The 16,793-nt window shown below is 45.0% G+C and overlaps 1 protein-coding gene across 2 annotated transcripts in view; it reads left to right on the top strand.

Moving 5' to 3' along the window:
• LOC119957303 (disintegrin and metalloproteinase domain-containing protein 9-like) overlaps positions 1-16,793 on the top strand; it is a 143,600-nt gene that overhangs the window by 35,024 nt on the left and 91,783 nt on the right. For both annotated transcript variants that reach the window (XM_038785155.1, XM_038785156.1), the window contains exon 3: positions 7,151-7,215. In XM_038785155.1, coding sequence (XP_038641083.1) covers positions 7,151-7,215 — 65 coding nt within the window. The remainder of the gene's footprint in view (positions 1-7,150; positions 7,216-16,793) is intronic.

Raw genomic sequence — 16,793 nt, forward strand, 5'->3', positions numbered from 1 at the left:
AGCATCGGAGACAGGTATAAAGGTTCAAGCCCAAGCCAGGATCCACCTCTTGGAGAAGCACAGAGCTAGTGAGCAGCAGCACACAGAGACAGCTCAGCATAGGCAGTTTACCTTAGTTTCACTGGTCATACCTCTTGACTGTTTTGCATCTAGTTGAGCTCTGAAAGCAGAATTAACCCTTTGAATAAAGTGTTTGTGTTAACTGTAAGTCTACAGTCTTCATTCAGACTTAAAGAATAACATATTTATCTTTAACCAGGTGTTGTAAGAATTCTTACTGAAGTCCAACGCCGGTGTCTCCACACAGAGTGGGGAAGAACATAACTAGAGCCACTAAGATGGAGACATAGAGGCGACAGCACAGAAAAGGCCCTTCACCCATCTGCACGCCTGAGTTCTAAACTCCCACCACTCTGTGGGTAAAAAGCTTTTCCCCACAACCCCTCTAAACCTCACAAAAACCTCTTGTACCTACCTTAAATCTATGCCCCCTGTTCATTGATCCCCCCACCCAGGGGAAAATTTTCTTCCTGCCCAATCTATCGTCACCAAGAAATCCAATCAGGAAATCAGAAGAATCCTATTTACACAAAGAATGGTTAAGCATTTGGAACTTGTTTCCACAGGGAGTGTTTGAATCAAATAGGATATTGCACTTAAGGGGAAGCTCAACAAGCAGTTTAAGAAAAGGGAATTGATGGTTACCATGGTGATTTAGATGAGGAAAGGTGGGAGGAGGGTTGAGTGGAGCATAAACACCGGCTTGGACTGAAAGGCTTATTTCAGTGCTGTGTATCTGATGTAAGTTTGTGTTGCAACAGATGAGATCCCTCTTGTGGCCTGAAGTTTTGACAATGCATTTCAAAATTTAGCTGGTTGTTTTTGTCAGTGTCAGTGAATTGTGAATCAGATGATTTCCCATCCCTCGACTGAATCATTCTGTCAAGTCCTTGATGATGCAACACCCTGTAGTTGCACAAAGGAATTTAATTTGGTCAGTGGGACCTCTCGTGTTTATGACTGTATTAGTGAAATAATACAAGGAAAGTCTGACTTAAAATTAAGTTATGTACTTGATGTAAATGTTAGACTGTGTATACTGTGGTATTCCTTAAACCTTGGAATTATAATGGTCTGTTTTCAACAATGCTAACTGCGGAATTTATTGCCGTACAACCTTTATCTGCAGTTTAAAAACAAAATAAACTCTCGGTTTTATTCCAAGGATTAAAGCACTTCAAGCTGCTTTCATTTATTTCTGTTTCATGTCTGCCAGCATCTTATGAGCTTGACAGTCAGCCAAGAAACCCATGTGATATTACAGCACGCCAGTGTCTTGTGTGTTCCTGGAAGCTTAGTTGACATGTTCCTGACATAGACCCTCTCTTTTTGTGTGATAACAGAATGGTTACATTCTCTGCTGTGATTGATTTTTAAAAAGAGGGGATGTGCATGTAACTTTAAAAAAAAAAAAAACATGTTTTGGGACATTGCTCAAAGTAATGAGGAAACTTTAAGTCGGCTTTTTAGCCTGTTCTATATCTGTTGACTGATCTGTGAGCTCACTACATAAACCCACCGTTAGGTATTGTCGCACAGGTCTGCCGTTGTCAAGAGACTTGTGCCTTTGTTAGGAACAAGAAGATATTTATTAATAAAGAGTAACTTGGTACAGGAGGTTTTTGCAGTACATGTTTACAACATGGCTGCTGCAAGATGTATTCTGCACAAGAGAGGACTCCACTCTCTGGGTAATCATTCACTCTCTCTTCCCATTGGTCCCTCAAGTCAGGTGATTCTTTTCAGCAGTACTATGATAATGAGACAGACTACATGAATACTACACCCACCTTTTCCCCATAGCCCTTATATCTTTGATTCCCAAAAGTTTACTCTCAGATTTACAATGAGCAACTGTCCAGCATCAATTGCCACATGCAGAAGAGTGACAAATTTACAAGTAGAAATGAGTCCTATTTTTTTCCTGAAGGGTCAGGATCAAAGTTTTAGACTATAACCCTTGGTTCTAAGTTTTCCAATTAGCAGAAGTAGTTTTTTGTATTATATCTAGCTATGTCCCCTTTCTGTTTCATGCAAGAGAAATTACCGAGCAAGTGTTTATTTCAGAAATGCAGAACTTTCAGTTATATAGTACATTTTCTCACCTCCGAACCTTAGCACTGGTTAGCCAATTAAATGTTGTAATGTTGGGGAATGAGAGAACAATTTTCACACAGCAAGAAAATAAAGGGCCAAATGATTTCTTTTAGATTTAAAAAAATATATATTTTATTCCAAACACAAGCGATAACATGAATTCTCCGTCCAATCAAAGCAAAGTATACAGTTTGTACCTTGGTCCCCTTTTAGGTGCCAGGCAATCGGGCAGGCAAAGGCCACGACATTGGCCCCAGTCCCCTCCAGCTGCTATGGCACCTCCGACACCCCGAAGATCGCCGCCATCGGGTCCGGCTTCACCTCAACTACTACCCTCGGTAGGGCCCCAAACACCAACTCCCGGTAGCTCTCAAGCCCCTCTCGTCCTCAGAACATGTGGGCATGATTCGCTGGCCCCTGCCCACACTTCTCGCATCCTTCTGTACCCCCGGGAAAATTCTTCTCGTCTGAGCGTGAAACATGTGGACCCTGTGCACCACTTTAAATTATATCAAACTCATTCTTGCACAGGAGAAGGTTGAGTTCACTCATCACATCACCTCACATCAGAGTCCCCATCCTATCTTTCTCCCCAGCTCCTTCTCCCACTTCCGCTGAATCCTTTTCACTAATGCCTTGCCCTACTCTCCCAACCACCCATATATATATATATCCTCAATTCTGCCCTCGCCCATCTCATCGGGAGCAGCATTTTCTCCAGTAACAAGGATTTTGATAATTGGGGAAATGAAGGCAGCTTCTTTTGTGCACCTGTCAGTACCTGAACTCATTCCTCCTTGGTACCTCAAACCTCTCCTACAGCTCCTCCAAACCTCCCTTCCAAGATCATATCCAAGCTCCAAGCCTTCCTCCCTCCTTTGCCCATACATCCCAGCCCCCTCCCCCCCAGCTTAAACCTATGATTCCTACACAGTGGTGTCAGCACCGACATGTGGCCCAATTTAAAGTGCCCCCTACAAGCCAGCACTTTCACGTCCATACTCGGGAGTAAAATGGACTGATAGGATCCTCATTCTAATGAGTCCTTCCCCTTTGCAGGATCAGCAAAATAGTCAGCTACGCCAACGTAGCTGGCAGCACCCCCTTTTCCACCGCCTTCACTAAACATGGCCAACAGGTGGGGGGGGGGGGGGGGGGGGGGGCAAATCTCCATCGTGAACTGCTTATAAAATTCTGCCGGTAAGCCATCCGGTGCCTTCCTCGCCTGCATCCTTCCAATACCCTCCATCACTTCCTTTTAACCCCAACAGCTCCTCCAGTGCCTACCTCTTCCCCTCCTCAAACTCCGATAAATCCAGCCCATCCAGAAACTGCCTCCTGTCTGCCATCTCCCCCACCATCTCTGCTCTGTACAACCCCTCACTGAAGGCCTTAAACACCTCATTTAAATCCACTCTGGTCCGATACCACATCCCCCTTCTCTGCCCTCACCTGAAGAATTTCTCTCGAAGCTGCCTGACGTCGCAGTTCATGGGCCGACATGTGACTCGCCTTCTCCCCCATTCTCATACTGCACACCCCTCGCCCGTCAAGGCTGACCCACCGCGCTTCCCGTCTTCAACCGGTCAAATTGCCGCTGCAACTCCTTTCTCTCTGCCAACAGCTCCTTCATGGGTGCCGCCGAATACCTCTCATCCAACTCCACTATCTCGTCCAATAACCGCCAGCGATCCTCCCCCCTCATCCTATTGCTACGGGCCTTGAACAAAATAATTTCCCCCAGACCACCGCTTTCAAGGCCTCCCAAAACGTAGCCACCGTTACCTCCCCATTCTGATTAAGCTGAACATAGGCAGCACGGTAGCATGGTGGTTAGCATAAATGCTTCACAGCTCCAGGGTCCCAGGTTCAATTCCCGGCTGGGTCACTGTCTGTGCGGAGTCTGCACGTCCTCCCCGTGTGTGCGTGGGTTTCCTCCGGGTGCTCCGGTTTCCTCCCACAGTCCAAAGATGTGCGGGTTAGGTGAATTGGCCATGCTAAATTGCCTGTAGTGTTCTAAAAAAGTAAGGTTAAGGGGGGGGTTCTTGGGTTACGGGTATAGGGTGGATACGTGGGTTTGAGTAGGGTGATCATGGCTCGGCACAACATCGAGGGCCGAAGGGCCTGTTCTGTGCTGTACTGTTCTATGTTCTATAGTTCTGAATTGCCACTTTCACCTTCCCACAGAAGTCCTTTTCAGCCAAAAGCCCCAAATCCAATCTCCACCCCCCCCCCCCCCCGCCTCTGTGCCTGTTCTGAGCAAAGTCTCCCATCTATCCAGTGTGGAACATGGTCTGAAATCACTATTCCTACTTACTTCACCCCTATCACCCCCATCAGCACCGCCCGGCTCACTACAAAGAAATTGATCCTGGAATGCACCCCATACACATGCGGGAAGAAGGAATACCCCCTCTCGTCCGCTTGCCTGAGCACCACAAATCCATCCCCCCCCCCCCCTCCCCCCTCCCCCCATGACCAGCTGGTGAGAATCCAAATCTGGAATTGCCCCTAATAAGCTCTTCACAAATGGCAACCCCCCACCTTGACTGTGAATCATTCCCCACTTCCTCAACCTCATCGGATCGAATGGCCGCCTTCTGCGCTGTCGGAATTCTATAGTTCTCAGATCTCTCATTCAAAAGGTGGCAGACTGAATGAGGGTTTTGTAATATGTTCCAAGACATTACACAAAATCCGTCAATGCCGTACTGAAGCATCTATCTTGATTTAAAAAAATTATTATATATCTTGTCTTGAGGCATTTATATATTTATACATGAAACACAACCATAAAACTAAAGAAGCTGCAAATAATCAAATAACCTAATGCCCCGCCTCCCGCTTCCCAACTCCCCAACCTCCCTAACCCTTCTCAAAGAAGTCTATGAACGGCTGCCACCTGTGGGCAAACCTCTCCACCCACCACATAAGGCGAACTTTATCTTCTCCAGCTGAAAAAACTCTGCCAGGTCACTTCCCCCACACCCCTGAATCCTTCCATTCTAATAATGTCCATGTCCGGGCTCCCAGGAAGGCCAAGACCAATACATCGGCCTCTCTCGCTTCCTGAACTCTCGGCTCTTCTAGCACTCCAAAGATTGCCACCTCTGGACTCGTGACCATCTTTACCTTCGAGACCCCTGACAGAATGTCGGCAAACCCCTGCCAGAATCCCCCCCAGCTTTGGACAGGCCCAAAACATGTGGGCATGATTTGCGAGCCTGCCTGCGCATCGCCCACACCTATCCTCCACCCCATCAAAAAAGCTGCTCATCCTGGCCACAGTTATATCTGCCCTGTGAACCACTTTAAACTAAAAAAGGCTCAGCCAAGCACACGGCGAGGATGCATTTACTCTCCTCCGAGCCAGCATCTGGCTTGATTATGTGCAAATACTGGATCACGACTTGGCACTAGCACCTATTGATTCAGGGACAGGAGTGCCACTGCTGAGCTAAGGCCAGGCCCTGTTATCCACATATGTGAGACCACAAAATTTAGGCCCATCAGGTCTGCTCCACCATTCAATGTGATCATGGCTGCTCTGATCTAATCCTCAACTCCACTTTTCTGTCTTGTCCCCGTAACCCTTAATTCCCTGACTGATTAGAAATCGATCTCCGCCTTGAACATACTTAACAAACCAGCTTCTACAGCCCTCTGCAGTAAATAATTCACAGATTCGTTACCCTCGGAGAAGAAATTCCTCCTCATCTCTGCCTTAAATGGACGATCCCATACTCTTTGATTGTGCACTTTGCTCCGAGACTTGCCACAAGATGAAACATCTTCTCATCGTCTAACCCATCAAGCCCCCTGATAATCCCAGATGTCTCAAAAAGGTGCAATGAGTACCCATAAGAAAATCCCTCCATACTCTGGATCAATTTTTTTTTTTTTTTAAATTTAGTGTACCCAATTATTTTTTCCAATTAAGGGGCAATTTAACGTGGCCAATCCACCTAACCTGCACATCTTTGGGTTGTGGGGGCGAAACCCACGCAGACACGGGGAGAATGTGCAAACTCCTCACAGACAGTGACCCAGGGCCGGGATTCGAACCCAGGTCCTCAGCGCCGTAGGCAGCAATGCTAACCACTGTGCCACCGTGCTGCCCTTACTCTGGATCAATAAGTGAACCTTCTTCGGACTGCCTCCAATGCCAGTATATTTTTCCCTTAGTTAAGGGGACCAAAACTGTTCTGTTTGTTTAAACTATTTGTTTAATTGCTTTTAGTTTCCATGGTTGTGCAAATTATGCAGCTCTGCAATATTTGACACAAATTGCAGACTTGCCAAAATCTACTTTGAAATCCATTGTGGTTACTGTGCTGTTTCAAGTGGTCAATAAAATTGTCTTAGCTGCTGAGTGAGGATTAGCACACAACTCACATGTTTTGTAATAACTACATTCATTGTTTGAACTCAGAGCCATTATAATTTTTGACAGAGGAGGAAGGAAGGACCATTCCAAATCAATGCTGTGATCATGTAATTGGAAAGATTCAAACAAGAAGGTTACTCTCTATTCCCTCCACCTGTCTGCTTTCAGATGTTTTATTTGTGGAAAATCACACAGCCTGGTAATCCATTGCCCTGGACTCTGCTATTACTTTTCTGTGACCAATTGGAAATATGTCAGAAGAGTAACTCATCATCCTCCATTAATCCACCCCTCTAGTAATTGAGATCAGTTACTCAGCAAGTGAACAAAGTTGAAAGTCAATATACCGACCCTTTAAAAAATATCAATGAGCAATTCCAGTGTGACAGGATCCTAATGAACAAATGTTTCCTACAGATCGTAGGTCCAAGGAAGAGGTTTCAATTCATTTTTTCAACACATGCTTTATTGGTAGAAAAAAATGTGGTTTCAAAAGATTTTCCTTTAATGTTTGTAAGTTTATGTATGTTATTTAATAATACATTTATAAAAAATATTCCAAAATAATTTACTAATGGTTGCTTTTTATTCTGCTGAATGTCTCAGGATAGACTGTCATATGCCATTCAGGTGGAAGGCCGTGAGCACATTATTCATCTGAAGAGAAATGAGTAAGTATAATTTCATATCAACAATGTTGGGTCCATTCTGTGTCTCTTGGTGGAAAATCCAGGATTGCACAGATTACTCCTGTTTTGTAGTACCAGAATTGTAATGTCAACGGCCTGAAAAAAAAAGCCATTAGTCCATTCTCAGATTTTAAAAAAATCCTTCTTGGGATGTGAGCAGAACTACAAGGCCATATTTGTTGTCTGTCCCTTGCTGGGAAGCTGATACTGGAATGCTCTGAGAGGGAAATGTTCTGTGAGAGAACAGTCAATGAAAAAAAAGTCAGGTGTAAACCAGAGCAGATGGGATTGGAAGTTGCTGAAGGAAGGAAGTTGCTGATTGGCAAATCCATTCACAACTGGCAATGGTGATATTTGGGCAGCACGGTAGCATGGTGGTTAGCATAAATGCTTCACAGCTCCAGGGTCCCAGGTTCGATTCCCGGCTGGGTCACTGTCTGTGCGGAGTCTGCACGTCCTCCCCGTGTGTGCGTGGGTTTCCTCCGGGTGCTCCGGTTTCCTCCCACAGTCCAAAGATGTGCGGGTTAGGTGGATTGGCTATGCTAAATTGCCCGTAGTGTCCTAAAAAAAAGTAAGGTTAAGGGGGGGGGGGGGGGGGGGTTGTTGGGTTACGGGTATAGGGTGGATCAGTAGGGTGATCATTGCTCGGCACAACATCGAGGGCCGAAGGGCCTGTTCTGTGCTGTACTGTTCTATGTTCTAAGTATATGAAGAAAGCAGGTGCTTTTACCCTCAAAGATTTATGCAAATCCATTCACACTGGCAATGGTGATATTTGAACTCTGGGCCTTTAGATTGTTAATCCAGTAACCATGACTTGTTATTCTATTGTACTTCATAATCCAGAAATGGTGCTCTGGATGGGAAGATCCAAAAAGAGAAAAATGAAATCCACCCCACCATCACCATTTTTTCTCATTAAGATAGCGACTTCCCTTCCTGAATACAGTCTCACATCACCAACTTTCTGGAACTTCTCATTAATAGCAGCTTTGATGTTCCAGCTCTGACCGCCACTGCTGCTTGGCCATAAAGGCAAAGCCAGTTCTTGGTTGATAGTCAGACTTGCAATATCCGGCATGTGTAACTGTCTAGATTTTAGGAGCAGGGAAATATGTTGATCATTTTCCTATTGCATTTCCACACAGAACCCCAACCCTGCCAAAAGTTTAGGGGAGGTGATGGTGTAGTGGTATTGTCACAGGATTAGTAACCTGGAAACCCAGGGGAATGCTCTGGGGACACTGGTTCAAATCCCACCATGGCACATGGTGAAATTTGATTTCAATAAAAACCTAGAATTAAAAGTTTCATGATGACCGTGAAGTGATTGTCGTAAAAACTGATTTGTTTCACTAATGCCCTCTTAGCAGAGGAAGTCTGTTGTCCTTGCCCGATCTGGCCTTTTTGTGACTCCACAGCAATGTGGTTGACTCTTAAATGCCCTCTGAAATGACCGAGTGAGCCCCTCAGTTCAAGGATACAAAGATGGGCATAAATTCTGGTTCAGCCAGTGACACCCATATCCTGTGAATGAATAAACAGAAGGCCCAGAGTTTGGCACTTGAACTGGTGACTATGGTAATCTGGATGATTTAGTCCCAAACCTGCGTTTGCATTTATGAAAACCCCTGAAACTTGGTAAAAATTGAAATGCTCTTAATTTAACAGCAAACCTTCTGAACTTCGGCTTGCTGAAAGACATTAATTACAAAATGCAGAGTACCCTGAACAGCTTTGTAAATAGTCGCCAAACCTTTGCAATTAAAAAAATATATAGTCAGGCCACAAGAGTAACTGATGGACTTCTTCTTAATCTTAAATTATTTTGAAGCCTTCGAAGGAATGATGCTAAACACAACAGAGCTGTTTAGAAACCATTACTGCTTTAGCATGCTGGTTGTGAGTGGTATTCTCATTATTGTTTTATTTGATCAAGAAGTGGATAGGATATTATTGATGCTTGTTGTTGACAAAAGCCACACTTTAGTAACACAAGATGACTTCATGAAAGCAATGATGTAATAATTTTACTTTTTTCAGCGTTTTTGGAATAGCAAATGCTTACTCAGACAAGGGTATTCGTGCTGCAAAATTGAAGTCTGTGTCAGTTTGTGTTAACTAATTACATCAACTGTTTCCAGGTTAAATCTCCCTCTAATCCAAGCTCCCGCTGATCTGTCTGAATTAATGGACTTTGGCTGCTCTTTCAGCATTGCAGCCCATTCTCTATCTCAACAATCCTACTGTAGGTTTCAATAAAAATCCCACCATAATGAAGCATACAGCCTCTCGTATATTGAAAGAACATTTCAAACCCTGACAATTACTTAGCCCATCCAAGTGCTTTGTTGCCGAGGAGTGCGACCTTGGCCAATATTTTTTTCTCCCACAATCTGTTTGTGATTTGGAATATGCATAAATCCTTGATTTTAAAAAAATAATATCAGGACGAATGTTCTTACTGTCATGATCGGGAGATATTAAGAACTTGAGTCCAGAAATGAGGTCCAAGTTGGAGCACACAATTTATAGGTGATACAGATTGAGGTGGACATATCCCTCGGTCTCTGCTGCTCACAGTCTTTTAATAATAATAATAATCGCTTATTGTCCCAAGTAGGCTTCAATGAAGTTACTGTGAAAAGCCCCTAGTCGTCACATTCTGGTGCCTGTTCGGGGAGGCTGGTACGGGAATTGAACCCGCGCAAAAGACTGCTAGCAGCAGAGTCTGAGGGATATGCCCAGAGCCTGAATTACCTTGTCCTATTCAGACATTACCCCATTCGTGGGAATACAGGATGCCCCGGTTCAGCCAGGATGAACCACTCTAGATCCAACGTCATTCGGGATAACCTTGTTTGACCAGCCATTGTCCCATCACAGAGTCTGATGGCCTATTTTTCTGTCAATAGAAGGTTAGTTGCACATGAATGGTTTGGCTGTTCATATCTAGAAACAGGAGTGGGAAATCAGACAGCCAAGATAACGATAATAGATTCAAGTCTGGGCACCTCAAGGGGGAAACCTTTGTTTGAGGGAGTGGGTGGAGAGAGAAAGAATGCTATTTTGAACAAATGCAGGCAAAAGGCTGTGGAAATCGACTAGAAGAGATCATGAAGGTTGCCACAGAGGTAGGCTTTGTAAAAGGATTCTGAACAAATGTCCCGAACAAAAGAAAAATTGCTTCGTAAATGCAAGTATTTGCCTGTTTTGTAAGTGGAATGAGAGCTGCATGTTGGGGCAGCACGGTAGCATGGTGGTTAGCACAAATGCTTCACAGCTCCAGGGTCCCAGGTTCGATTCCCGGCTGGGTCACTGTCTGTGTGGAGTCTGCACGTCCTCCCCGTGTGTGCGTGGGTTTCCTCCGGGTGCTCCGGTTTCCTCCCACAGTCCAAAGATGTGCGGGTTAGGTGGATTGGCCATGCTAAATTGCCCGTAGTGTCCTAAAAAGTAAGGTTGGGGGGGGTTGTTGGGTTACGGGTATAGGGTGGATACGTGGGTTTGAGTAGGGTGATCATGGCTCGGCACAACATCGAGGGCCGAAGGGCCTGTTCTGTGCTGTACTGTTCTATGTTCATGTAACTAGGGTGCTAAGGTTAAGAAACTGCATGTAATATGTGAGTGTTAAATATTGTTTTGTTTTCTTTTGTTGTAATAAAGTTTGTTTACTGAATAACCAAGCCCTATTTCTTATGTTATCACTTTTGGAACAAATTGATCTTTCCGCACTACATCAGAACTTAAAAAAGTTCTCTCAACAGTGGCTAAGAGACTGGACCAGATGCCCATAACACTACCTTTTATACTGAGGTACACGTGTACACTGAGACACACAGCTCTGCCCCACCACCATCTTTCTCAACCCCTGTACTGTCTTGAAATTGTCACACTGCTTGTCTTGACATAACTATTGAATGTGTAGAAGTTTACTCCAATTAAATGTTGACAAGGCAGCACGGTAGCATAGTGGTTAGCACAATTGCTTCACAGCTCCAGGGTCCCAGGTTCGATTCCGGCATGGGTCACTGTCTGTGCGAAGTCTGCAAATCCTCCCCGTGTGTGTGGGGGTTTTCTCCGGGTGCTCCAGTTTCCTCCCACAGTCCAAAGATGTGCAGGTTAGGTGGATTGGCCATGCTAAATCGCCCTTAGTGTCCAAAATTGCCCTTAGTGTTGGGTGGGGTTACTGGGTTATGGGGATAGGGTGGAGGTGTTGACCTTGGGTAGGGTGCTCTTTCCAAGAGCCGGTGCAGACTAGATGAGCCGAATGGCCTCCTGCACTGTAAATTCTATGATATGATATAAAAGCTCCTTTTCCAAGTTACCTCTCCCTGGCAACTATTTGAGGCTGAACCAGACTTTGCAACCGTAAAATTCTGGGATGAGCTTTGAACCACATATTTGTGGCAGCACCAAAAGTGCCTATTTCTACTCCATAAGAGCCTGACCCTGCTCCTATCTCTGCTTATCTGCTTCTGAAACTCTCCTCCAAACCGCTGTTGCCTCCTCGACTTGACTATTCCAAAGCACTTCCAGCTGGCTTGTCACATTCTGTCCTCCATAAACTTGAGGTCATCCCTGATTTTTCTGCCCGTCTCCTCACCTGCACTAACTCCCGTTCATCCATCACTCCTGTCCTTGGTCAGCCACTTTGGCTGCCAGATAAGCAATATCACAGTTTTCAAATTCTCATTCTTGTTTTCAAATTTCTCCATGGTCTCAATCTATAATTTCCTTCACCAGGATGTTGCCTGGTATGGAGGGAAAATCTTATGAGGAAAGGCTGATGGACTTGAGGTTGTTTTCGTTAGAGAGAAGAAGGTTAAGAGGTGACTTAATAGAGGCATACAAAATGATCAGAGGGTTAGATAGGGTGGACAGTGAGAGCCTTCTCCCGCGGATGGAGGTGGCTAGCACGAGGGGACATAGCCTTAAATTGAGGGGTAATAGATATAGGACAGAGGTCAGAGGTGGGTTTTTTACGCAAAGAGTGGTGAGGCCGTGGAATGCCCTACCTGCAACAGTAGTGAACTCGCCAACATTGAGGGCATTTAAAAGTTTATTGGATAAGCATATGGATGATAAGGGCATAGTGTAGGTTAGATGGCCTTTAGTTTTTTTCCATGTCGGTGCAACATTGAGGGCCGAAGGGCCTGTACTGCGCTGTATCGTTCTATGTTCTATGTTCATTCCCAGTATCCTTGGAGAAATTGGAATGATTATAATTTGGGCCTCCTGATCATTCACAATTTTAAGGACTGGTAGCCATGCCTTCAGTTGCCGAAGTCCTTGGCTCTGGAATTCCCTCTGTCATGACACGTTGACCTGGTGCACGGTCAATTCCAGTCCCACTTGAATTGCAACATAGGTGAAATGAGATTTTATATAAATAATTGAATTAAAATTGACTACAGTCACCAGGTTTGTAAAATTTAAATGCAAGTAATCATAATTAAATTGGCAAAAAAAAATCTGGCGATCTGATTCCCAACTCCCCCCAACCCCCCTTTTAACCCCCCCACTCTCCACACACGCAAGCAACACAGAACAAAAGGGTGGCTGATGGGGTAAAAATAAAAGGATAAGGATCTTTGATTCAGATGGATGTTCTCCAGTTAGTTTCTCTCTCAAGGTTAGGCCTTCAGTTGGGTCCTTTGTTTTCCTTCAGCTTTTAATGATCTTCACTGCAGACTCTGAGACAGCAGGCAACTGACAGCAGAGAAAGGGAGAAAAAACAACTCCTCTTCCTTCAAGGGGGTAGAGGCTTCCAGCAGATTCTCTCCCACCTGGCAGGAACCAATCGCTGACTACTGTCAGGCAGAGTACTGTCTCTGGCTAATCCACCAGCTGCCAGTTAGCAAATCAAACCTCCTTCCTCAAAACAGATTACGAAGATTCACTCGGCTCTGACGAGTCTGGTTTCTCCTCTCCAAAATACAAAACCCGAAGAACACCCTGTTCTAGCAAGCACTCTTCTGCTTCAAGGCACATTCTGATGATGGGTCCACGGACCAAAATAATCAAAGAAAAGAAATGGGGACAAAGGAAATAAACAGGAAGGACTCTTGCACCTCCCTGAACTTCTCCCGCCTTTTTAACACTCTTTCTTCCTCAAAGACATAGCTCACAACATACCCCTTTGACAAAGCTTTTGGTCATCTGACCTTGTATCTCCTTCTGTAGCTCAGTCAAAGTTTGCTCCATAAGCTTTTGTGAAGGATCTTGGGACAGTAAAGGTGCTATATACACACACAAGTTATTTTTAATGAATGGTAAAAGTAGAGGATTTGCATAGTCACGCTAATACTGATGGAAGAGTGACTAACAAAGTTGAAGTCAACTGTAGTGAATATCCAGTCCAAGGACAACTTTTTATAAATTCTAGCCCCATATGCTATACATGTGATGTTACAAATGGTGACTGTTTTAGGAAGAATTTCAATTCCGGGTTAATGTGCATCTTTTGAATATTTTCCCATAAAGTCACCTCAGTTGTCACCATGTGGTGTGGGCTGCGATGTTTGTTTTTAAAAATATATAAATCCGGGAAAAGAAGGCAAGTTTTAAGCTGCACATTTTAAAGTTTTGGAGAGATACCTATACGTCACCCCACCCCTGACAAAATTAGCAGTACTGGGGCCTCTCCAAACAATGCGAACCGTGATGGGAATAAATTGAATTGTATGGGTTTTCAACCTTAACTTCTGAATGTTGCGGTTGACATGGAAGCAAAACAGATCTTCAAAAGATTGTGCTTGGAGAATAGAAGAGAAAACACATAGTTTCCAATGTTCAAGAGAGCTGGGGAATGACGTTTCAGTAAAATAACTCTTCGGGTGTTGTATATTTTTCGGGAAGTTGGTGATGACTAAAACAGCAAGTAATTAGGAAGGCAAATGGAATGTTGGACTGGATTTGTCCCCGGACGCACAGAATGGATTCCCTGGTGGAATGGAGAGTCGGGCATCAGGGCAAAATTGGGAACGGCTCGGCCGCTGACCTGAACATGATGCTCCGACCCCTGCGAGTTCCACGGCGCACGCCAAAACAAATTGGTTGTAATGACCCATTTAAATCTATTCATGGGCCCAGCGCCCTATGCTCCGCCCTTCCGTGATTCTCCAGTCCCTGCGGCCAGGAGTCATTTAGGCACGCTTCAGTGTGGTCTCCAAAATCGTGGTCCTGGCGTGGTGGACCTCGTGGTGGGCAAAAGGGGCCCTCTTGGCCCACTGCGAGGTCCTCCAAGCCAGGGCAATCCTGGTACATACTATTACAGGGGTCCCTGGGGGGTGGTCCCCTTTATTACAGGGGACCCTGGGGAGAAACGGTAGCACAAGTGGCGAGCACTGTGGCTTCACAGCGCCAGGGTCCCAGGTTCGATTCCCCACTGTGTCACTGTCTGTGCGGAGTCTACGCGTTCTCCTTGTGTCTCCGTGGGTTTCCTCCGGGTGCTCCAATGTCCTCCCACAGTCCAAAGACGTGCAGGTTAGGTGGATTGGCCATGCTAAATTGCCCTCAGTGTCCAAAAAGGTGAGGAGGGGTTATTGGGTTACGGGGATAAGGTGGAAGTGAGGGATTAAGTGGGTCAGTGCACACTCAATGGGCCAAATGGCCTCCTCCTGCACTATATGTTCTATGAACAGGAATTTCTTCTCAGAAATTTCTTAGTAGTTGAAATTTTCTTCCAAGAGAGCAATGCAAGCAGAGTCCATGAACATCTTCATGGCTGAATTCGACAGACTTCGATCTATAAAGGAGTCGAGGGTTATGGGGGACAGGCAAGGAAGTGGACTTGAGGTCAAGTCAAATCTGCTTGGATTTTATTAACAGCCAGACTAGACTCAAAGGGCTGAATGACAGCCTCTATTGCTTATGTTGTTATTTAACACTGAAGAAACCTGACCCTTTCCAAATCCAAACCCCCCATTTATGGCCCATCCCTAACTGCCCTTGATGAGGTGGTGCAATACCTTCTTGAACTATTACAGTCCATGGGGTGTAAGTACACCTGCAGTGATGTTAGGAAGGGAGTTACAGGATTTTGATGCAGCGACAGTGAAGGAATAGCGATATATTTCCAAGTCAAGATAGTGACTTGGAGGGGGATTGTAGGTAATAGTATTTCCATGTGTTGCTTTCTTCCAGATGGCAACAGACACGGGTTTGGAAGGTGCTACCTCAGGAACCTTTATATGTTCCTGCAGTGCAGCTTGTAGATTGTACACACTGCTGCCATTGTGATGAAGGAAATGCAAGGTTGTGGGTGGGGTGTCAATCAAGCGGGTTGATTTATCTTGGATGGTATGAAGCTTCCTGGTTATTGTTGGAGCCACGCTCATCCAGGCAAGTGGAGAGTAATCCATCATATTGCTGACTTGTGCTTTGTTGATGGCTTTTGGGAGTCAGCAGGTGGGTTACTCACTGCAGAATTCCAAGCCTCTGACATGCTCATGTTGGCGCAGTATTTACCTTGCTCGTCTACTTCAGTGCGTGGTTAACGGTAAGCCCCCAGGATGTTGATAGTGAAGGATTGAGCGATGATAATGCCATTGAATGCCAAGGGGCAAAGTTTAGATTTCCTCTTGTTGGAGATGGTCATTGTATTGCAGCACTTGTGTAGTGCAAATGTTACTTTCCACTTATCAGCCCAAGATTGCTTGGCATCCTGTCCACCAGAATAAACATGCGCTTGCTCCATTAGCAGCACACAAAGGCTGACATGTACACCATCGACAAGATGCATTGCAGCAACTTGTCAAGGCTATTTCAACAGCACCTTCCAAACTCATGACCTCTACCACCTCGATAGACAGTGGTGGATGAGAACCACCGCAAATTCTCCTCTTGACCTTGCATCATAATTTGGAGCTACATTACTGTGCCTTCACTGTTGTCAGGTCAACATCCTGGAACTCCCCCCCCCCCCCCCCCCCCCCCCCTCCCCCCCCCCCCCTCCCCAAGAGCTCAGTGAGTGTCCTACCACATAATCTGTGGAGGTTCAAAACAGTGGTTTACTGTCATCTACTCCATGACAATTGGGGATGGCACTACATTTGACACTCCCAGTGATGTTCATAATAGGAGAGAAAAATAATGCTGAATGATGAAACAGCCTCTTAAGGGGCGACAAGGCCTCTGTCTGCTCGTATTTAGAGTCGGCTTTCTTAAATTCTTATGACTTAGTGGAGGTGAAAACGCTGGGATTTGATGATGGTTGGCTAATTGTTTGGAAACTTGTTTTTAAATCTTATCTTGACTACTACATATTACCCGTTGGCCATTTGTTGTCCATTACCCTGCCCTGAGAAGCTGGTGGTCACCCTCCCTTTTCAGTTGCTGCTGTCTATGGACTGGTCTGTTCGTCTCCCTCACTCTCCTTGAATCCACAGAGGTTAAACAGTTGTTTCAATCACAAGATCTTTAAAAATTGCATCCAGCTGCCCTGCCTTCTGTGTATGAGGATCATACTTTGATTAAAACTACATTGAAAAATATATGATCCTAAAAATATCTTGCACTGATTTGCACCGTTTGTCATGAACAGATTTCCTGAGTTTTCA

This window comes from Scyliorhinus canicula, chromosome 26 (genome assembly GCF_902713615.1).
Source record: "Scyliorhinus canicula chromosome 26, sScyCan1.1, whole genome shotgun sequence".
Lineage (NCBI taxonomy): Eukaryota > Metazoa > Chordata > Chondrichthyes > Carcharhiniformes > Scyliorhinidae > Scyliorhinus > Scyliorhinus canicula.